Here is a 23,209-nt window from a genome sequence, read left to right as displayed (position 1 = left end):
GCCATGGTTACAGAGACAATATATTTTAATGTTGCCATGGTAACAGAGACAATATTTATTTTAATGTTGCCATGGTAACAGAGACAATATATTTTAATGTTGCCATGGTAACAGAGACAATATTTATTTTAATGTTGCCATGGTAACGGAGACAATATATTTTAATGTTGCCATGGTAACAGAGACAATATATTTTAATGTTGCCATGGTAACAGAGACAATATATTTTAATGTTGCCATGGTAACAGAGACAATATATTTTAATGTTGCCATGGTAACAGAGACAATATATTTTAATGTTGCCATGGTAACAGAGACAATATATTTTAATGTTGCCATGGTAACAGAGACAATATATTTTGATGTTGCCATAGTAACAGATACAATACATTTTAATGTTGCCATGGGGTTGCAAGTCCCCATACATCGTAGTCCGATAGTTTCACTGCGTCATAATATAGAACTGTACTTGTATTTGTTACAAATGACAAATGTGAACTTTAGACCATACAGCTCCACCTCATCTTTCTATTGTATTTAAAGTTGATACTACTTACTTTACTTACAAATTATTACTTATAGCAGGAACCCGTCTAAAGTAGTGTTAAGAGACAACTATATTTATTTATTCAGTGATTTTGACACCACTTGGGGTTCCAAATTTCGGGACCTAAAGTTATTATTCCTTGGCCAATTTTGTACTTCTTCATACTGGTCAAAAGGCAATAAAAATAAAGACGATAATGAACCTTCATTCGAAAAAAATTAACATGAATATTCTTTGATTTAACATATTCCTCGAATGAGTGGGGATAGTAAGTCATACCAAAAAAAATTACCTCAATCGGGCAATCAGTTTATGAGCTATAAAGTCCATGTAACGTTACTTTTGGCCCACCCTGTATTATATATCGCATACAGTAAGAATCGGACCAATCTTCGTCTAATGCGTTCTAAACGAGTTACTCGGTTGAACTTAAAGCCACAATATGACACTGAAATATTTACAAATGCTGTTCCAATATGTTTCTTACTTGATGCTAACGACCGTTTAACTTGAAATATGCTGATTTAATAGTTTAATACTATATCAATTATATTATATACCCCTCATGTCGCCGAGAAATATAACTTAATTATATTAACAGGTGAACAATGATCAAAGAGGGAAGAGCTTGGTTTTTATAGTTTGCTTTTCGTTTTACGAAAAGGCTACTACAATGAACAAATCCCAACAGGTTATAATCTTAACTTCTTTTCATTCTAAACGGTCTGTTAATCAACAAATCAATGTAAGGGTCAGGTCAGTGAGTGCGGGGAGATAGAAGTGCAGTGAAAAATGTGGCCCCAACATTCCACAATTGGGGGCCTTTTTTCACCTGTATTCTGTAAAGCTTTATTGCCCCTCTGTATCATAAATTTTAAAAATGTAGCTCTCTGTTCTCCAGCGATAATTAAATCGCCACATTCTGTTCGCCGGCGATAATATAATATCTTCACAAAATATCAATCAGATCTGCCGAAATCCTGGTTGTTCATGTTGCGCTCGAGTCTAGAAAGTAGACACTAGCAGTAAATGTGTGTGGTATCGGGGAAGACATTCCTAGTAAATCTGAACAGTGGCATTGTAAATAGTAATTTGACTCTAACCATATCAAATACGCGTTGACTGGTCTTAGCGCTCATAAACTATAATTTGAACACTTCAACACGTCAAAGATTCTTTACTTGTAATCATAACAATCCGTCTAGGATAGCGCACGCCACAGTAGACTCACGTGCACCACGTGCCTCAAAACGTGCCTTACATGCACCACTACTACCTTTATAGTACTCTGTAAAGGCAAATTACCCTGAACCTGAAATTGCCAATCGAAAATATTCAATACTCGACTCCATTAGTTCCTCCTTTAGCTGCTCCTTTAGCTGCTCCTTTAGCTGCTCCTTTAGCTGCTCCTTTAGGTACAACAACCGAAGTGGGTTTGCTCAGGGGGTCCTTGAGTGTAGCTAGCAGGAGTTGCACTCTGAGGGCACAGCGAAAAGGCTTCCTGCTTACTGCAGGAGGTCAGCGTCCGTCGACCTTAACAGAGAGAGATAACTGCTGTCAGTCCATACATCACGTGACCTTCACTCCTGTCCTTTGCTTTTAAGTCCTTCTATCAATTTCCTTCACCAACAAAATGACTGATGCGGTATTTTGAATTTTCATCAATATCTATAACTTAGTCCAGTTTGGACATGGTTAATTTTATTACAGAGCACGAAGTGATTACAGCTCATTCCTCATCTTCAAAAGCTTTTCTTCAAGTTTGACTTCAAAAGCTTTTCTTCAAGTTCTTCGAGTTTGACTTCTCTCTGATCACTGTCATAAAATATCAATACAGCTTTCTACAAAATACATACGCCTTAACACCTTGCAAGTCCTCAATATTTTGCCGCCTACTCAATGCGAAAGCTTTTATTAATTAACGCCCAAAACTTCCTTTGTGTTGAATTATTCTGCAGAAATTTGGTCGTCATTGCTAAAACTGTCACGTTCCTGCACCAAACCAATATTTAATTTGGAGAGTCTCATTCTGATCGAGTTCGCTACAAATCTCAACATGTTTGCCATTTCTGTTGACATAAAATAAAAGCGAGTCCAAAATTTAGGCCACCTAAAATGTTACGTACCTGTAATATTGTGCTACAGTAGGTGGACATAATATACACAGGGTGTGATATACAGGGTATATACAGGGTTTTGTCGTAAATATACAATACAATACAAATACAAGGGCAGGTCTCTCCCGAACGTTGGGATGGCCTGAGGTGCTTATCTCCTTTTCAGTAACCCTAAGCCACTCTGTGCCGAGGCACTATACTAGCTGTAAGGGGGTTAGTCCTACGAGCCAGAAAGTGTGTATCACCAGCCGAAGCTGTACCAAATCACAGCTTGGTAACTGACCGACTTGCATCCGACCGGATTTGAACCCGGGTCTTCTGCTTGGGAGGCGATCATGTAGTGGTGGTATCGTAAATATAGTTGAATTGATAATAATAATGATTTTCACTACGCGCGATAAAGAATCGCTCCATGGTCCAGCTTCTGTTATATTTCTTGCACAGATTGATAGACCCCGACAGTAGGGATTTTGTCACGACTTAGATATCTTTTATGAAGGAAAACATGTTTTATTTTTAATCATAGCCCGGTGAATTGAGTTCGATATTGAAATCAAACCAAGTTTGAAGCGAAATTTCCCTGCAGTTGATAAAATATTTTCAGCGAAATTTTGAGGGAAGCAAGACCAAATGATAGTGTGTTCATTGATGTAAAAATGAGAATAACTGACATCCTACAGTCAGAGATGTGATGATTTTGTTAATTAACATTTTTTTAAAATAATTAAAGAGAAGTAAAGTAGAGTGGAGTGAAAAGTAAAGAAAAGTCAATATAAGATAACCTTGTCACTATATGGTGCTGTCACTATATGGTGCGTTTTGCACGCTATATAGTGACAACACTATATAGTGACAAATATCAGCTGTCATTATAAAGTGCTTGTCATTATATAGTATTGTCACTATATAGTGCGATTACCGATTTTTTTCATATTGTGTACCCCTCTTTACCGTAATTGTAGCTAGCGTTAGATCGTAAAAATATTGAGTATGTGCTAGCAGCCCTGCTAATAGCCCACGCACTCTATAATTCTATTAGTCTCTCCTCAGCTATTCTATAGAATTCTCTATCTCCATAATGAGAACAATGGGATATCCTATTGTTATGGTTACTATTGTTAATTTGATCACAGGATTTTTTCAGCGTGATAAACATGAGTTTCATATACTTATACTCTTTGTTCTAGTTATTACGTTTATTACGTTTCTCATCGTATAATAGAGTAATAGTATGAAAAGCATTAATATCATATATTATATTCATCCAACCGTTTTTAATATATCTGCTGCATGCACTGATTACTTTGAATATGAGTTTCATGTAATTGTGTCATTATAAAATACCTCTTCATAATGAGAGAACAAAAGTTTGATAAAATTTAGACAATTAGTTGGTATTCCAAAACCTTTTTCGACGATTGATATAGTTGTCACTATTGATTTGATTCAGTCAAAAGTTTGGCTTCATTTTTAGTTCTCAAGCAAACATGCATTTTGCATAATAGTTTAAAGTGCGATCTATAAAGTATTGTGTACTACTACAGCAATACCCCGTGCAGCTAGCTGACCTTCGTAATCAGCGACGGAAAGTACGTTTTTCAGAATGGTCGGTGTAGTTAGTCTATTAATCGTAAGTGGTTAAATGTTCCCACAATGATAGTATCCACTCTTAACTAGCTATCGTCATGGGTGACAGCTTAATTCACTATTTGAACCTTGCAAATTGAACATAAACTAAAAAACTGGACAATGCTTTATAAGCTGCATTGGACAGATTTTATAGATCTGCCGGACAAAAAGAATTTCGCCGCGGTTACACCCCGCACGATCAATTTTTTCTTTAATGCCACGCACGATCAATTTTTCGTTTCTTTTATCTTTTTTATCAGGAAGCTGGTTTTCCTGTGTATAAGAGGAACCAGATCTCTTATTACAGTTGACAAAAGTTGTGAGAGCGACTTTGAGTTTGCATGCTTTGTATCAAAGCTTAGTTAACTAGCAGTCCCACGGACTCAATGAATTTATGATAAAAATCTTATCGATATAATATTATGTTGTTGTAAATTTAAAAAAATTCAATATGACCTCAACTTTTGAATACAATTACTCTTCTTGACAATGCCCTCTATTAAAAATCGTTGGTAAGAACATTCTTCACGTCGACTAAACGATCTAACTAATCAGATATTCAATCTTAGATACCAGTAGAACTAAATGTAGGAGTTACCGAATTTCAACAGAACAGAATTCCGGCCATTTTACTCCATCCATTCACTAATAAATTTCAAACTTGTGATACTTACTCGACACTCGAACAGCCCTTAATTTGATATTAAATTCTTTAACAGCATACAGCGAACCTTTAGTTGCTTCCTGGATGTAAATTCAAAATAAGATCAATTTTCAATTAGTGCCCAACTAAGAACAGTATCCATGAGTGATGAGTTTATCAGCGATATTATAAGTATAATGAGATTTGTCTTGACATAGCTGAACTTGAGCACCGGCTATTTTATCAGACTTGTTTCACTAAAATAACATTGACATTGACGATTTCGTTCAAATGATTTGAACGCTATTTTCCTGAATTAGAGTAAAATGTAGTATATTTGAAACTTGTGTAACATAACAGTAGTCAACCACTAAACATGCCGGTTACTATGCGTGCAATTAAGTATCACACGATTGGCGTTGCGCGCATTAAAATAAATTTGACCGAAATGATTAAGTAGGATAGAACTTCAAGGCCTTTATTACTAAATATTGGTCGAGAATTAATATCTACATTATTTCAGGTCAAGGACGCTGTTGTTCAACCCGTATCATCGGTAAATAAAATCCATAGCCCTACGGAGATCTACCCGTACGGCGGTTCACAAAACAACCTGCAGCCTGAAAACCATCTGAACAACAGTATCGACCATCTGAACAACTGTACCGATCAAGGATTGACAGACACGAAAATATGCCCCAATTCACACAGTCCTGCACTGAAGCGCCAGAATTCAAGTAAGAAATGTTTCCGTTACACGCTTTTAACTTTTTCCGACTATGATTAATTAAGTAACCCTCTTGCACTCCCACTTTATTGTTATAGTTGGTGGGAGAATTGTCCTATTATCCAATAATAATTAATTCTGCAGCCCCCCTCCCCCCATCAATATCTTTTATCAGCTACCTGTATAACTGGGTGGATCATGGTCTACAGTCGAATCGGTTTTTTTGAACCGATGTTCTGCTGGATTATGGTTCTTCCACTTATAGTGCAGAGGGTCATTTCATTGCAATACAATATATCTCGCACGTCATAACATATGCGTCATACAAATTTTCAATATATTTTGATGCTTCTACAATCCACATTTTATTTGTCCTTATCTAATCACTTCAGCAAGCAATGTAAAGAGTGTAGAAGAATGTAGCACTTGTCATCGTTGTGTCCCTCAGGTAAGTTTAGGAGCTCTTATTGGTTTTTTATTCTGCAAACAGTTTCAACTTTTCAACAATTCAATTATTTCTCACGTTTCACCTTGAGTATATATCTGAAAATTTGAAGCATGAAATAGTATTGCTAAAAATTTTCTTATCCCTCAGGGAGAGGAGAAGGAAGATGAGCCAGAAAAAGAAGCCCGTTGCCTGGGCATAGTGCGAACAGTCTGGAAAACATTCTACATGACTGCCTGGTTAGCAGCCGCCTTCTTCTCCATCTACAACATCAGCTTGTTTGTCAACCGCTTCTTCGAACGACCCACCCAGATAGTAATAACCAGTGTTAAACCTGACCAGGATGGATTAGAGTTCCCGACCATCTCCATCTGTAACATGAACAAGATAGAGAACTCATTCCTAGACCTCAATCCGACATTCAAGCAAGTTTGGGACAGACTAGAGGCTTCAAAGGTTGTTAATTGGAAGAACGAGACTGCAGCTGAGATAGGAAGGTTGACCTATAGTGATGTGTACGCTAACAGTTTCGGGTGGCAACGTGCAGTAGATCAGTGTAAATACGGTGGGTGGTTGGATTGTGATGAACTTGACTATCACAAAAGTGAACTGTTCGCTGATGATGTAGGAGCAAGTGGGAAGTGCTATACTTTCAACCCCCAGGGTACAGTGTTCTCTAAGAGTGTTGGTAACGAGGGCTGCTTCCGGTTCCTAATGAATGTGCACCGTGCAGAGTACCCAGCTACCGTGCCTGAAGTAGGGTTTATAGTGGACATACACCACCACACCACATTCCAAGGCAGCAGCAAGATTGAGATGTCTCCTGGCTACAAGTACAGGGTCGGGATAAAACCTAAGATCCGGGTTGAGTTGGAGTTCGAGGCAGGTGGAGAGTGCGACCCCACACGTAATGTCACCTCGTATTTAGCGTACGACGCGGACTCGTGTGAGTACGAGTGTAGGGATAGATACATAAACTCCACGTGTGGGTGTATAATATCAGCTCCTCCTAATAACCGGTACAATTACCCAACCTGCTCTATAAAGCAGATGGAGGACTGTGGCTGGGTGGCTTATTACCACTTCCTCACCAGGGACGAGAACATGCCCAATAGTGATGCTGAAGCGGGTCCGCTAGGAGAGGAGGTTCCCACTCAGCTGAGCTCCACATCCTCACCTCCTGTAACTAGTACTTCGTCTACAAACAGGACCGTAACTACCGCATCAGCCCTGCCCCAGACCCCCACTGGTATTCCTTTATTTGTGGACAGTAAGTCTTTCACCTGCTCTGGGAGCTGCCCCCCAGCTTGCTACAAACGGTACTTCGACATTGTGGTCTCTTCCTCTAAAATATCTGCCAGAAACGCTAAGATCTTGGCTGAACAGATCGGCGACGAGCGGGGGCTGGAAACGTCTGCGGAGTTCTTACTGAAAAACCATGTTTTGATGGAGTTTTATCTAGCAGACTCATTCACAGAACTAATTGCGAGTGTGCCGGCATACACGTTGTGGAATCTGCTGAGTGATATTGGTGGAGTTATGGGGCTGTTCCTCGGGGCCAGTATCTTCTCCTTCTTCGCATTCTGTAAAGCTACTGTTATTAAAATTAGAAACTACAATAACACTAAGGAAGAAGTTACATTTTGTATGTTTCTTAAGGGTGTACTGAATTTAGGATAACCGAACAAGTGCCCTGCAGTTTAGGTATTTGGGCTTTTGGGGCACTGGACTTGTGATCATTGATCATGCTAAGAAAATTACAGCATATCATAGATGAATGGACCTGGGACATTTTTTAGTTTTAAACATGCTTTCCACTTTTTTGCTGTGAGACAGAATAAATTATAATTTCATTTATTTATTGAAAAATTTAAGCAAGAGATCTAGCAACAATATAAAAATTCAATATTAATCATGATTTTACTTTTTGAATTTAAAAATAAAATTTGTGTGCGTGCGTGCGTGCGTGCGTGCGTGCGTGCGTGCGTGTGTGCGTGCGTGCGTGCGTGCGTGTTGACTCATGATTGCAATTCCCGCTATACTCACTTAGCATAAATATGTGGTCCACATCGATTTTAAAGACACATAATTTCGGTAAACATTTCAACAATATGAAAGAATTTTTTGAATTTTCTGACATCCCAGGATCATTCCTGTCATATCATCATGCAGGGAGGTAAACGTACTGTAGTGCGACACGTACGGTAGTGCGAATACTGAAGTTCGACAAGACCTCCCTCTTTCGCACTAGAGTTCATGTCGCACTACAGTCCAGGTAGAGTACTGTAGTGTGACACCAGATCCTGTCATATTTCCAAGTTCAGGTCCGATCCTATCCTTCTTATGGACAATTAAGTGATTCGTCGGGTCGGTTCACGTCACGTATTTCGAAGTGATCCACTGATCCAGTCGTAAGGAGCACATGGCATGGGTATCCGGACGACACGCTCAACGAACATGACTTGTTGCGCACAATAGGTGTCTCGCTTTGTTTAACCCCACATAGTTAGGGCATTATGAAAATTTGCCACAAGCATTTCTGGAATGTATTGTCCATGGTACCAGGCACCACTCTAAAGCCTTGTAAAAGTAGATCTGACGGGCACGACTAGCTACTTGCTAGAGCATATTGTCTCCACAATATTGTCTAAAAGCAACTTGAACAAAAATTTCGCCGCGGTTACACCTCGCATGACGCGATGGCTTGCTCTTATAGAGAGCAAAAAACAATATAACAAATTGATATCCAACTCCCAGCGTAATGCCTGGAGAACATTCTGCCAGGACTTGACACCATCATTCCATCAAACCCATTATTTTTCAGCAAGCCTGGACTTATATCAGGTCCATTATGACCAAACGGATTATTATTAGTTATTTTGGAGATATTTGTGAGGTGTATGATTATCATTAATCAATATGTAATTGTGGCCATTGCTGTATAGTTCACTATACTTTTTTATAAACGTTTTTAAATTCAATCATAATTTAAAGAATCAGTAAAGTGGAGTAAAGTAGAATTAAAGAAAAGTAAAGTAGAGTGGAGTGAAAAGTATAGAAAAGTCGATATAAGATAAACGTGTCACTATATGGTGCTGTTACTATATAGTGCGTTTTGCACGCTATATAGTGACAAATATCAGCTGTCATTGTAAAGTGTTGTCACTATATAGACTTGTTGTCACTATATAGTGCGATTACCGGCCATTACGAACATGTTACATCAGTCTGATAGTCCTTGTGACCTTCTCAATATGTCACATACTTGTATTGAACCTATTGAACCTATCGAGTCGTTTAGAAGTAGGCATCTTCACGGCCATCACGCAATCTGCGGACCACCTTTTTGACTGCACCAGTCTATTATTGAGTTAGATTTTTCTACACTGTATCCAGAATATGGGGCCATCATGAACTCATTCCATGCAACAGAATTTGGAAAGTACCTCACAGAATCCTTCTACCTTCGACATCCTCCTGAAAAGAAGTCCTAGTAATCACCTCCCGTCTCCTACTCATCGTCATTAACTCTCCTCCATGACTTTTTTACTCGTATTTAAATTATTACATTCGATTTTTTTTCGTGAATTTGTAACGCGGTTAATTTTTAAGAATTTATTTGTATAGCATTCTCTCAATTTTTAGAGTTCTTATCGTCTTTATGAATTGCTGTATTACCAAGACGAGTTCGTTAGTGTTCTCCTTGGTCATTTCATGTTTAATTCCTGTTTAATTCCTGTTTAATTCCAGGAGTAGGGGGCTTGTCTGGAAGGGTGTCTAGGAAGTTTCCAAGAGATGTCTTGGAGCTTGTCAAAATCCTTTGAGTATTGAACATTTTGTGGAGAACATTCCAGAGTCTTCCAGCTCTCATTGCGAATGAGTGGTTGTAGGTGGAGCGTGCAGCAGCTGATGTTTTTTTGTGAGTGAAGGGAGTATAACTTTAACTCCCAGTCTGGCATTCTCTCTGAACTGTACATCTAGGTCATTTGGATATATACCCTGGAGAACTTTTCACAAATGTATGATGGTGTAGCGTTCTCAGCGTCTTTGCAGTGATGTAAGTTTCAGTTCCTTCAGTCTATTCCAATAATCGGTGTCTTTGAGCCCTAGAATCCGTCTAGTGAACTGGCGTTGTATGCTCTCGATAGACTGGATATCATAGATCTTGTTTGGATTCCAGAGCGGGCAGCAGTACTCCACTCTGGAGTCTGGAGCCTTATCAGGGATTTGTAGAGCTGGAGCATAACAGGTGCTGTCCTGTCTTTGAATACTCCAAGAACCCAAGATGCCATCTGAGGTACCTTGTCAACCATGATATTGATATGTGGTGTCCAGAAGTAATCATCGGACATGTTGACTCCCAGGTCACGCACTAATGGGCGTCTTTCTAAGATTGATCCATTTAGAGTGGTGTAGTTTGTGATGTCACTCATAAATGGCAGCTCCTCTGAAAGTGATTTAGAGGCCGGTGTTCTATAGCAAACAAGTTCAAACTTGTTTTCGTGCAGTTTCATGTTGTTGTCCTCGGACCAACGTATGATTCTGTGTAGATCTTCTTGAAGCTTTGAAGAAGATTGCAGTCGTTTAAAGTTGATATTTTTCTGCCTATTCGGGTGTCATCGGCAAAGCTGCTTAAAGTTTGGAATCTTTCACGTACTGATCCAGATCGTTGACGTAAAGAAGGAAGAGGATTGGACCAAGTACAGTCCCCTCCGGTACTCCACTGATAACCGGCATTGGCCTTAGAATGTTTTCCATCAACAATGACCGTTTGAGTCCTATCAAGGAGGAATTGTTCAATCCATTTGTACAGATTACCTTGTATTACATACGACTTAACCTTTTTAAGAAGTAGGGAATGATCCACCTCGTCGAACGCTTTAGCGTAATCATTATATAATATTATATTTTTCCAGCTTCCTAACCCAATATGTCATTTTGTTAAAAAAAATTGCAAAGCCACATACATCAGTTTTCCGCCAATAATTCGAAAAGAAACATTTTAATTATAATATTATGGGGGGGGCCAAGTGGATATTTGTAGATATTTGTAGAATGTCATCCACTTTTTTCGTGAATTATCCATTGACAATAATCTACAAATATCTACATTTATCTACAAAAAATGTATAGAAATTTGTGTGATTTCTTATCCATTACATGTTTTATCTATTGGATTCCAGAAAGCTTCCAGTAATCATACATGTCATTAAATACCTGAATTAGGTTCCATATTTGATGTAACCACTCATCTATAATTTCATCAAAGACAACCCCTATATGCTTGCCTATACTTCTCTCAGTGCTTTGAATCTGACTGACCGTCAAGATCCTTCACTTGTTCAGGATCTGTCCTGCTTATACTAGTATTTTTTGAGAGAAGGATATTCAGCCACAGGACTTTTTCTGAAGAGTATCCATTTTCTAGCTGAGGTTTTCTTAGACAAGGATTTTAGTCCAGAGCAGAGAGTAGAAAAGGCTTGGTACTGCAAGTCTTTTTTTGTTCTCTGGAAATCTAATATAACTGATAGTTGTCAGTTTATAACTTGGCAGACGTTTAAAGATCTGAAATGTACTTGCGATGGACTCATTCTCAATCTCCTTTTTCTGCAAAAGTAACAACATACCTACTAGGATCTGATGCTAATGAACAACTATTTGCTTGGATTCGAACTGGTATCTTTGCTGGTCGCCGCACAAATCTCGATGCCATAACTTTAGCATACGGCTGCGAGAAAAGAAATCTTCGCTCAGAGCTCGCTCTTGCAGATGACATGACAGCCTATGCCCATTCCCGTGGACGCTGTATTTTCAGGGAAGAAGTTCCACTACCACACGAGACATGGAAGAATGATACGAAGGAGGTCCACGATTTGAGTTCAAGTGACATCAAAATAGATAGCTTGAAGAAAGCCACGGAACGAGGTACCAAGGCTGTCGTGGACGATGGTAAGAAGTTCAAGTTACATTTCCTGCAAATATTTGAAGATGAAAACATCATCCGATTGAATGAGAGGAGGATATAAATGACCCTGCAGAGTTGACTGAGTGTGAGAATGATGAAGTGGACTGTCCCACTTGCACTGATGATATTTATAATATGTTAGAATCGGAGGAAGCAGATTCGGAGGCAGCAACTGAGGTCAGCACAACCCTCTTAGGAACGATCGACATTTAAAGATCGGCAGAAACTCTGTTGCTGAACGGGGGAAAAACTAATTTTGGGGATTTTAGCATCAGCATTCGATCAAGAAAGCGGAGCTGAGAGAGTTCAAATGTTCATGATTTGTTCGGAGCGAACAAAAACTGTTACAAAAATAACATTTAGATGGTTCATCCTCCTTCTCATCCTTCTCAGTGTTCCTACTCATCCTCTTCCTCATGCTGACATCCTCCTCCTTATCATCCTCCTCAGACCTCCTCTTCCTCAGGAGGGGGGGGGGGGGGGGGATTTTAGCATCAGCATTCGATCAAGAAAGCGAAGCTGAGGGAGTTCAAATGTCATGATTTCCAAGGGTCGGGTAACGGGTTAAGTTTGTTTCGCAAAACTATACTCCAGCAAAGTTTGCATGTCCTGCAGGACGGCTCAAGATAAATTCATACTAATTTCACAAAGCAATGATCTCTTGCCCATGAGGTGATTACGAAATAGTCAACCACACTGCTCCTTCTCCTCCTCCTCCTCCTCCTCCTCCCAAGTCTTCCACCTCCTTATCCTCCTCCTCCTCCTCCTCCTCCTCCTCCTCCTCCTCCTCCTCCTCCTCCTCCTCCTCCTCCTCCTCCTCCTCCTCCTCCTCCTCCTCCTCCTCCTCCTCCACCTCCTCCTCCTCCTCCTCCTCCTCCTCCTCAGTCCTCCTACACCTCCTCCTCCTCCTCAGTCCTTCTCCTCCTCAGTCCTTCTCCTTCTCAGTCCTCCTCAACCTCCTCCTCCTCATCTTCAATCATCCTCCTCCGCAGTCCGGAGTGAACAAAAACTGTTACGAAAATGACATTTAGATGGTTCATCCTCCTTCTCATCCTTCTCAGTGTTCCTACTCATCCTCTTCCTCATCCTGACATCCTCCTCCTTATCATCCTCCTCAGACCTCCTCTTCCTCAGTCCTCCTCGTCCTCCGTCCTCCTCAACCTCCTCCACCTTATCCTCAGTCATCCTCTTCCTCAGTCCTCCTCTTCCTCAGTCATCCTTCCCTCCTCAGTCCTCCTCAGTCATCGCATGTACATTGTACAGTTCCTTCTCAGTCCTCCGTCTCCCCATCCGCATCCTGAGTATCCTCCTCCTCAGAAAGCGGACATTTTTACAGGCCTCCTCCTCCTAAGTCTTCCTCCTCAGTCCCCCTCCTCCTAACTCTTCCTCCTCAGTCTCCCTCCTCCTAACTCTTCCTCCTCGGTCCCCCTCCTCCTAACTCTTCCTCCTCATTCCCCCTCCTCCTTACTCTTCCTCCTCAGTCCTCCTCCTAACTCTTCCTCCTCAGTCCTTCTCTTCACAGTCCTCCTCAACCTCCTTCCCTCCTCCTCAGTCCTCCTCAAACTCCTCCTCCTCAGTCCTCCTCAGTCATCGCATGTACAGTTCCTTCTCAGTCCTCCGTCTCCTCATCCGCATCCTCTTCCTCAGAAAGCGGACAAAAACGGACATAAACGGATACAAACGGACAAAAACTCTCACGGAAATAACATTTAGATGCTTCCTCCTCCTCCTTCTCCACTCCTCCTCCTTCCCCCATCATCCTCCTCAGTCCTCCACCTCCTCCTAAGTCCTCCTCCTCAGTCCCCTCCTCAGTCCTCCTTCTTCTCAGTCATTCTCCTTCTCCTCAGTCCTCCTCCTCCTCAGTCCTCTCCTTCTCAGTCCTACTGATCCTCCTGAGTATTTTTCCTCCTCCCTCCTCCTCTTCCTCAGTCCTCCTCAACCTCCTCCCCCTCCACCTCACCTTCAGTCCTCTTCTTCCTCAGTCCTCCTCCTCAGTTATCCTTTTCCTCCTCAGTTCTCCTCAGTCCTCGCTTGTACAGTTTCTTCTCAGTCCTCCGTCTCCCCATCTGCAAGCGGACAAAAATGGACAAAAACGGACATAAACGGACAAAAACTGTTACGGAAATAAAATTTAGATGCTTCCTTCTCCCGTACTCTTCCTTCTCCTCCTCCTTCCCCTCATCCTCCTCCTCAGTCCTCCTTCTCCTAAGTCCTTCTCCTCAGTCCCCCTCCTGATCCTCCTAACTCTTCCTCCTCAGTCCTCCTCTTCCTAACTTCCTCCTCAGTCCACCTCCTCCTTAATCTTCCTCCTCAGTCCCCCTCCTCCTAACACTTCCTCCTCAGCCCCCCTCCTGATTCTTCCTCCTCAGTCTCCCTCCTAACTCTTCCTCCCCAGTCATTCTCCTCCTCTTTTCCTCCTCAGTTCTCTCCTTTTCAGTCCTACTGATCCTCTTGAGTGTTTTTCCTCCTCAGTCCTCTTCCGTCCTCCTCTTCCTCAGTCCTCCTCAACCTCCTCCACCTCTTTCTCAGTCCTCTTTTTCCTCAGTCCTCCTCCTCCTCAGTCATCCTCAGTCCTTATATGTACGACACATTCTCATTTCTCATTTCTGAAAACAGTATTCCCAATTTTTTTCCTAATTACATGATGGCGTTTATTCAAAGGGCATATACTAGGATAGACCTCTGCCTCGGTCAAAAAAGCACCCCACGGCTTCCCTCGGCCTCGGTCTTAACTAAGATGGCACTCCTCGGCCTCGGCTATTAAGCTAAAAAAGTACCCCTCGGCCTCGCCCTAAGCCGAACAGTGATCCTCATCCTCCTCAATATTCCTCCTTAGTCCTCCTCCTTCTCCCCAGTCCTCATCCTCCTCCTCCTCTTCCTTCTCAGTCCTCATCCTCTTCCTCTTCCTCCTTCTCCTCAGTCCTCCTCCTCAGTTCTCCTCTTCCTTCTCCTCAGTCCCCTCCTTCTCCACAGTCCTCCTAGCCTCCTCTTCCACCTCCTCCTCCTCATTCCACCTTGACAATTTTATTTTGCCATATTTAACAGTACCTCTTTTATCTCTCCCTAGTCAGGCGGATGGCATGGTTGGAAGTTCAGACTGACAGCACCGGTAGAGATCAGAACTTTCGTCCCCCCCCCCCCCCCCCCCCCCATAATATTCAACATTAAATTAGATAGTTCCACCCTTTTAGATCATTGCTTTTCTCTATATGATAGTGTTTATGGACCATAATCTCCATGTAAATACACTCAAATAAACATAGAAGAACTGTGCAAGTAGTCAGATAATATCATTAAAGCACTTAGCATATATAAAACGTGATGAAATTGAAGTTAATGCCCAGAAATTCTACTGAATTTTTGGAGATAAATGTAGATATTTGTAGAATGTCATCCACTTTTTTCGTGGATTATCCATTCTACATTAATCTACAAATATCTACAAATATCCACTTGGCCCCCCCCCCCCCATTATGTAATCGTGTAAAACATATTATATGTAATTGTAATACAATATATTTACATTGTACATTGATGTACAAAATTTTCACCCCCTATGGAGTTTCCAACTTTAAATTTGAATTAAGATAAGTTCGGGAACATCGCGATTCCAGATACCAAACTTTAAATCGCTCTACAGACTGTTCACAATTAAATTGTGCCGGAGAAGCCCCCCTCGGCCCCACCGGAGACCTTTTCTGGTGTTCCTAGGGATCATATAGTCCGACGTTATCAATGTTTGCGCAGTTGAATGTTACATACAATTCCCTTCATAATTTATTTATTATTTTATTCAATTGAACCAATGATAACACATTCTTAAAGATACTTTGATTAATATGACACAATTTAATCACAGTTCATGTAAAAATCAATGATAATCGTCTGATATTACATTTTGCTTCAGCATAATTCTACATTTAAGAAAACCCCTTCATGAAAAGATCTAAATTATAAACTGCAAAAGAGAAAGTGCTCCTCTAAAGGTGGTAAATGATAGCTACAAAAAGCAGAGAAAAGGAAAACAACAAGGAACTGCTGGAGTTGCAGTTATCTTTCTCACAGTAACTATCCGCACCTGAAATTGAGGGTTAGTAGGTACTAGGTAGTGGGGTTATGGAACACATTGTGAGCCTCTACTAATTATAGACAAGCTATATTATTTTAAAATGTACAGTAAAATAGCAGATTATCCTTATTATTACATCAGGGCAGCAACCAATAAACCATGTTTTATATAGTTCCCACCTTATTAATATATATGTATATAATATATTTTACTCACAATCTCCCAAGGTCATTTCAGACTGTTTGGTTGGGCCTAATGAAATTTTCAACTCTGCACAGTTCCAGTTAACTGGTGACTTGTCCTTTTTACCACACCCCATAGAGACGTATGTACCTGCTGTCTTGTCCTCGCCGTATGTGTACCTGTGGAGGCGCAAACCCTGGATTAGACTAATAAGACTGACCCCCTCTATCATCCTAACAACCGGAGATGTATTAAATTACCAATTGTTAGTTGGTATTCATGAATACCAATTTGTTTATTTTTAATGAATACACCTTAGTGTGCCTTACTTGAGGGTGGATGCGAAACATGCATCTTCATCTGTGCTGCAAGATTTGCTAGTGCCAGAAGCATCACACGCCTTCAAATCTGAAATTAATTTTATGAATCGTTCAATTAAAGCTTAATTACTTTATTTCAATAACATGTTAACATCGAACACACTAATCAATATGGATACTAGTAATTACTGATAGACAAGGCACCTATACTAGACATCAATCATTGAATCTCAGAAAAATTGAATTTCGCACCAACCGCCGGAACTGGAAAATTTTCGCGGTTGCCGGAATAAACTCTTTTTCAGAACCGAAACTACAATCATTTTCAAAACGTTAAAACTGTTGCCCAAATTGTGTGATCTGAAGATCTCACTTACCGAAAGTTTTTACGATACCAGCATTAGCCTCATCAGTAAGAGTAGATGAGATACATGTGCTACATTTGAGGGAGTACGCTACGGAGATCAGCAGGGCGGTGATAAGCAGCTTCATGTTATCTATTCAGCTATTGAGGGTGTCAATTAATTACTTAATTAATTAATTACTTAATTAATCGAGATAGTTGGTATTTAAGCTGTGGTGGTGTTGGTAGTGTATACTCTATATTATACACTACTTCATATAAGTAACTGGAGTCTGCCCTAACAAACTCCAGTAATTGAAACGATAAAACGGTGTCACGGTATTTTATGTCGCCGATAGCAGGAAAATACGGTACAAGAAATAATTTCTGATGATAACAATTATATTGCGCTTATTTAAGGATAAATTGCAATGGTTATCTAATGTTCCTCGTTATATTAATTAAAATGCATCAAAGAGATTTTTAAAAGTCGAGTGGATTATCATCCACATTCCACAGCAACCAAAACAAATTAAACGGTGGTCTTAACTGTCTCAGTAGTGAGAGAAATGTATTATGGGCCAGTTTGGCGAGAAAAGTCGCCGTAACGGGACAGTTCCGTCCTGCTAGGGCCACTATCCGTATGTATATATAGCTGCGTCCTAAAGATACAACAACAGTCATAATTATAGGCGTGGTACACTAACGAAACTAAAGCTATATAGTATGCGTTTACCCGGATACTGTGGCAGCAGCAAGTAGCCACCACATTGGTTACTTGCTCCACTTTTCCAAATAAGCCGCTAGTTCCCGGTAGTTTCCGTGTCATTGTTGTTTTACTGCACAACTTGTGCAGCACAAGGCAAAGTTGTGCGGCAGGGATTTGATGATCACGTGGCAACTAGTTCCTGATCACGTGACTTTTTCCTCCTGGTGTAAACTCGCACAAAATATCTTACATTATCTGTAGGTTGAACTCAGGTCAGACAAGTATGATATATGAGCGGGTAATTAGTGGCCCTTTTAACCTTATATCTTAGTTATATAAACTTCTTACCTTATATCTAACTCCTCATTTACCACGGAAAAAGGAGAATAGCTGAAGGGAAACGACTAGATCTACCAGAAATAAATATAACCACATGGTCGATTGTACTTAGTTAAGTGTGGATAACTAATTCTACATTTAGGAAGTAGGAACACTAGCAACGATTATTTATTTGTTTTATTATTATAGTATTATATTATTTTATATTTCACGCCGGACCTCGTTATCACCTATTTGTGTTACCGTGTTGTCATGGTAACTGTGTTGTCATGGTAACTGTGTTGTCATGGTTACACTATTTTTGTTACACTATTACTTCATATCAGTTGATCATGACTTTTCAATTAGGTTAGATATGAACGAAGCAGCCCTGTTTGCTCTGCTATACAGCACTTATTTTCTCTCCTACATCTCCAGGAAGAATATTATCTTTATCGCACCTCACCTGCTGCAGTTTGGATTTACTAAAAGTGATTTGGGTGCTTCTCAGAGCTCCTTTACTGCCTGCTATCTTATCAGCAAGTTATCGGTCAGTTCTTAACTATTTCCCTTTCATATGTTTTTTATTGAACAATTTTTTTAAAGATTGAAAAATATTTAATTTGGATTACCCGTAATCGGTAGAACAGTGGGTCAAATGGAGCGTAACCCTCGTAAGATTTAAAGTAATTTCTGATAAATAAATAAAACGATAAGTTTTATAATAATATGTCCTTTCAATAGATGTCGATTCCCGTGGGGAGTTGATACATATTTGATTACGTTTTAGGTGGCGCCTCTATTCAGCAGTTTGAAGTGGTGATACATATTTGTTTACTTTTGAGCAGGTTAAATAATTCGGGACCTTCACAGGGGGGTAACAAGAAGGAGAACTTACAAGTGTTACAAGCGTTCTATAATACAAAATTTGCATCACATCCTTAACCTGCTGAGCAGAGGCGCCACTCAAAAGTAAACAAATATGTATCACCTCTTCAACCTGCTGAATAGAGGCGCCACCTAAAACGTCAACAAATATGTATCACCTCCCCACGGGAATCGACATCTATCATACATGTATTTAACTTCAAACCAACTGCCCACAAACACTAATAACCCTCGATTTTATCGACTGTTATACCCATCATTGGACTAATGAATAAGGATTAGCTGTTTTTTTTTCGATGAGAGTCGCTTAGACATGGGCACCGTATTGTTTAAATTATTTAGTTATATTGTATTCAATATCTTTGTCGCATAGAAGCGGGGTAGTAGGTACTGTGTTTCGTTTCGTTTCATTTTCGTGTTGAATCTAACGCTTATTATATTCATGTGTATATATATATTGCTTTGTCCACACCTTCACTCGGTTGTTTATTTCAGAGCAATTTGATTTGTAACTGGGCGTCACCACGACTGGTACTGAGTATTGGTATTACTACTGTTGGGTTTATCAACATATTAGCGGGTTCGTATTTATTTGCAAATATTCTGTCATATATAGTTCTGTCTAGATGAGGTTTGAAGTTGGCTCAGGTGTAACCAATACACTAAACCAGTTTGTTAAATGCTAATGCCCCCCTCCCCCACACCCGCCCCTGCTAATTAGATACTAATATAGATCACTAATATATAATATAATAGGAGTGTTGGAGGCACCACAATACATGTGGGCTCTGTGGGGTCTGAACGGGTTATGTAGCGGAGCCTGCTGGCCCCCTATTGGCAACCTCATAGTCTCTCACTTTCCTCAACATAAGCGAGGTATTTTTTAACGATTGCACTGGTTTTCTACTTACTTTGACTTGCTAAGATACGTTTACTTCTAAAATTACGTATCAAATCATCTATTTTTATCTATACACTGTTATTTTTAAGGGAGAATATGGTCGCTGATTTCAAGCAGCATGAACGCAGGATCTACAGTGTCCCCCCCGCTAACCCACTTCCTGGTTTATCACACTTCTTGGAACTTATCCTTTACTATCATTGGATTTGTGGATGTGATTATCGGAGTTGTTTTATTTGCTGCTCTCCCTAGACATAAGGGAACTAATAATTGTACAGAAACTAGCAGCTCAACCTCTGATAAGGTGTCGCCGTGGAAATGGGACATGCTGGTCAACAAGTTCATGTTTGCTATTTGTTTTTCTTTTATGATCCTGACGTTTAGTCTGATAGCTATATCTACGTGGGGGCAGATTCTGTTTATTGAGAAGTTGGACACGGACACCTTAACTGCTGGATTTATCGTCAGTTTGTTTGAGATTGGCGGGTTTTGTGGCGCTACTGCTAGCGGCTTTTTTGCGGACTTCGTGGCAAGAAATTTTAAAACGAAGGGTAGTCCTAGATCATATTCAGGTGTGCTCTGTACTGGAATATTCTGCGTTTCAATAACAACATTGCAATGTGTACCACCCTCAACTCTACTGTGTAAGACATGTGCTATCGGATGTGGTTTTGGGCTCTACGGAACGATGGCCATATACGGACTGCTGACTAGAGAATACGTTTCCAAAGAACATTCTGGAACTCTGAACGCTGTTATGGGTGTCTGCTCTCAACTTGGTGGCTTCTTTGCAGGATCTCCTCTCGCTGGATTCTACGAAAAACATGCTATATCAGATGGCTTTTGGATAGTTGCTTATGTTGCACCTGTGGCATTTGTGTGCATATGCTTGCTGACGTTTGTTGAGGGAAAATATAAAAAGAAAGATGATTAATTATTAGCTGGAAGAGATGTTTAAGCTATTTTAATTTTCTTCAAATAAAAGGTCTTTTTAGATGCTGTAATTTGTATGCATAGCCTATACATCAGTGTCAAATGACAAATACCACCATGTATATCACTGATAAGAGTTGACTGTAGTCACTGCAGTTAAAACAGGAAATGAGACCGCTTAATTTCCTGATCCATGGCGTCTCCTACAATATTATCATCAAAGTTATTTTATGCAGCATAGGCATAAAATAACTTTGATGATAATATTGTAGGAGACGCCATGGATCAGGAAATTAAGCGGTCTCATTTCCTGTTTTAACTGCAGTGACTACAGTCAACTCTTATCAGTGATATACATGGTGGTATTTGTCATTTGACACTGATGTCTGAAGACACCGTCGGCAGTTGGTTGTGTTTCTCCATAGTTGAAAATGGGGCAGTCACAATATACAATTTTGTTTTACGTAAGCGGCGCGTCTAGAAAATTGAAATATGAGCGCGTATTTGCCAGTCTATTGCAATTTAATTAAGAAATAAAAGTCGATCCGTACAAAAATGGTTGAATATGTAATTTATGCCAGCGGGTACACATTTTGTGTTACCTGGGGACCCCATTTTGTGCCATTGTTTGTAATCTAAATTGATCCACGTGATTTAGGCATGAGACCCACGTGATTACAGGCCGTTCATAAAAACTGAAACAATTGGGGGGGGGGGGGGGGGGGGGGGGGGGCAACCCCATTGCCCATTTATAGAACTATTTCTTGCCCTTATTGGGGCATTTGTTTGCCCTAATAAGCCATGAATGGTGCCAAAAATAATTGTAAATGATGGATATAGTCGCAAGCTATGTCTAGGGGCCATCGAAAGGCGCACAAAATGATCCAGGTTCATGGAATGAACGGAAATGAACGGAAATTAATATTCTCCACCAGCAACCCACCTCCCTCAACCAACTCGTTCACCAGCAACCCACCTCCCTCAACCAACTCGTTCACCAGGTCCAACGACGATGCCAAGAAGAGTTCCAATTCATTCACCAGTAACCCACCTCCCTCAACCAACCCCTTTACCAGCAACCCACCTCCCTCAACCAACCCGTTCACCAGCAACCCACCTCCCTCAACCAACCCGTTAACCAGCAACCCACCTCCCTCAACCAACCCCTATACCAGCAACCCACCTCCATCAACCAACCCCTATACCAGCAACCCACCTCCCTCAACCAACTCGTTCACGAGCAACCCACCTCCCACAACCAACCCTTTCACCATTTGATATGGTTTTTATATTATACGGTATTTTGACTATAATATGCAACAATAATAATCTTAGAATTTAACTCTTTTGTTTAATAATCAAATGTTATCTTTGTTTTCAAAATACCCAGCACTCAAAATAATTTCTGCTCGCTCTTGGAGAGAAGTCAGGTACGTGTGCTAATTGTACAATGTACATAATTCTGATTAGACTCTGCTGGATGAGTTTACAAAATATAATACAAAATTTGTCGCCAAATTGAATAGGTTTGTTGGAACGAAATTGGAAAAACCCTTACATCGGTTTTAGACATATGATTCCCAAACTTGGTTTGATTGGTCTTATGACCAATATTAACTCTTTCCGACCAATTTTGAACCATTCTGAGCACTGAGAATATTCATTTCCCAGCACTCAAATACAGCCAATACTTCGATGTCTCCATGTTCCAAATTTATGGATTCATCTACTGGGTGTCTGCAGTTGCTGCTGTTTGTGGAGATATAGTTGTATTGATAAGTCGCGCCATTTGAATCCGTTAAAAAGGGAAACATGGGGTGATTATATTATGATAATATGTTAAGATAGATTGGTAATTACATTTGATCAAAAATTAAATGAATAGTTGATTATTTAAATATTTTACTTTGAGGCAAAACACCTTACAGAAATATTTTTGCATATAATAATAATAAATTGAAGTTTAATAACACCACTATTAAGATAAAACTTATAATACTCAGCAGTGTTTGATCCAACTATCCCAGAAATTTACTTAAGCAATAGGTAAGGACTGGAAACATATGCTTTCGAAAATAAATCATTAAAACTAATGCAAGAATATGATACTAAAGATCGAACACCGATTATGACCAAAATAGATTATCGATAAAGTTTTTCAACTTCATTTCGGGAAAGTTTTTATATATACTAACATAGTAGAAACAACAGTTATAATTTTGAGCTAAGTTAAATCTCTGTATACAGATATTCAGGGTAGCCTAGCATGAAAAGATATCGGAAACGCTTATAAAACTCAGTTTTAGTAAAAGGTTATTTGATACGGTTTGATATAAATTTGCAAGTAAAATATTGGCAATCATGACAATCAGAAATTGTCAACTTAATATTCTTCAGAGTGGCCCAGAATGAAAGGAAATATCTTTTATTCTGGGCCACTCTGAACGCGAAACAAACAAATTGGACTCACTG

The 23,209-nt window shown here is 40.0% G+C and overlaps 3 protein-coding genes across 3 annotated transcripts in view; all 3 read left to right on the top strand.

Annotated features, from left to right (window-relative positions):
* The window catches only part of LOC134823097 (acid-sensing ion channel 5-like), a 40,212-nt gene extending 32,194 nt beyond the window's left edge, over positions 1 to 8,018 (top strand). The window contains exons 3-6 of the mRNA XM_063834445.1: positions 1,149 to 1,238; positions 5,460 to 5,673; positions 6,056 to 6,111; positions 6,259 to 8,018. Coding sequence (XP_063690515.1) covers positions 1,221 to 1,238; positions 5,460 to 5,673; positions 6,056 to 6,111; positions 6,259 to 7,788 — 1,818 coding nt within the window. The 5' untranslated portion in view covers positions 1,149 to 1,220 and the 3' untranslated portion in view covers positions 7,789 to 8,018. The remainder of the gene's footprint in view (positions 1 to 1,148; positions 1,239 to 5,459; positions 5,674 to 6,055; positions 6,112 to 6,258) is intronic.
* A 10,370-nt stretch (positions 8,019 to 18,388) lies between these two features.
* Positions 18,389 to 20,784, top strand: LOC134823471 (glucose-6-phosphate exchanger SLC37A4-like). The gene is made up of 4 exons (XM_063834942.1): positions 18,389 to 18,565; positions 19,399 to 19,483; positions 19,660 to 19,779; positions 19,894 to 20,784. Exons 1-4 carry the CDS (start codon positions 18,392 to 18,394, stop codon positions 20,736 to 20,738), a joined length of 1,224 nt encoding a protein of 407 aa, XP_063691012.1. The 5' UTR covers positions 18,389 to 18,391; the 3' UTR covers positions 20,739 to 20,784.
* An 832-nt stretch (positions 20,785 to 21,616) lies between these two features.
* LOC134823600 (uncharacterized) lies at positions 21,617 to 22,015 on the top strand. The gene has a single exon (XM_063835133.1). The coding sequence runs from the start codon at positions 21,617 to 21,619 to the stop codon at positions 22,013 to 22,015; it is 399 nt and encodes a 132-aa protein (XP_063691203.1).
* The last annotated feature ends 1,194 nt before the right edge of the window (positions 22,016 to 23,209 follow it).

This window comes from Bolinopsis microptera, chromosome 11 (assembly GCF_026151205.1).
Source record: "Bolinopsis microptera isolate Bmic1 chromosome 11, MBARI_Bmic_1.0, whole genome shotgun sequence".
In the NCBI taxonomy this organism is placed as follows: domain Eukaryota; kingdom Metazoa; phylum Ctenophora; class Tentaculata; order Lobata; family Bolinopsidae; genus Bolinopsis; species Bolinopsis microptera.
Note: the sequence above shows the minus strand (reverse complement) of the source record. Positions and strands in the feature narration are given on the sequence as shown.

Coding starts and splice junctions, on each gene's coding strand:
- LOC134823471 (XM_063834942.1), top strand. CDS start 18,392: ATGAACGAAGCAGCCCTGTTTGCTCTGCTATACAGCACTTATTTTCTC. Junction 19,484..19,659: donor GTTTATCAACATATTAGCGG/GTTCGTATTTAT, acceptor ATAATATAATAG/GAGTGTTGGAGGCACCACAA. Junction 19,780..19,893: donor CTTTCCTCAACATAAGCGAG/GTATTTTTTAAC, acceptor GTTATTTTTAAG/GGAGAATATGGTCGCTGATT.
- LOC134823600 (XM_063835133.1), top strand. CDS start 21,617: ATGATCCAGGTTCATGGAATGAACGGAAATGAACGGAAATTAATATTC.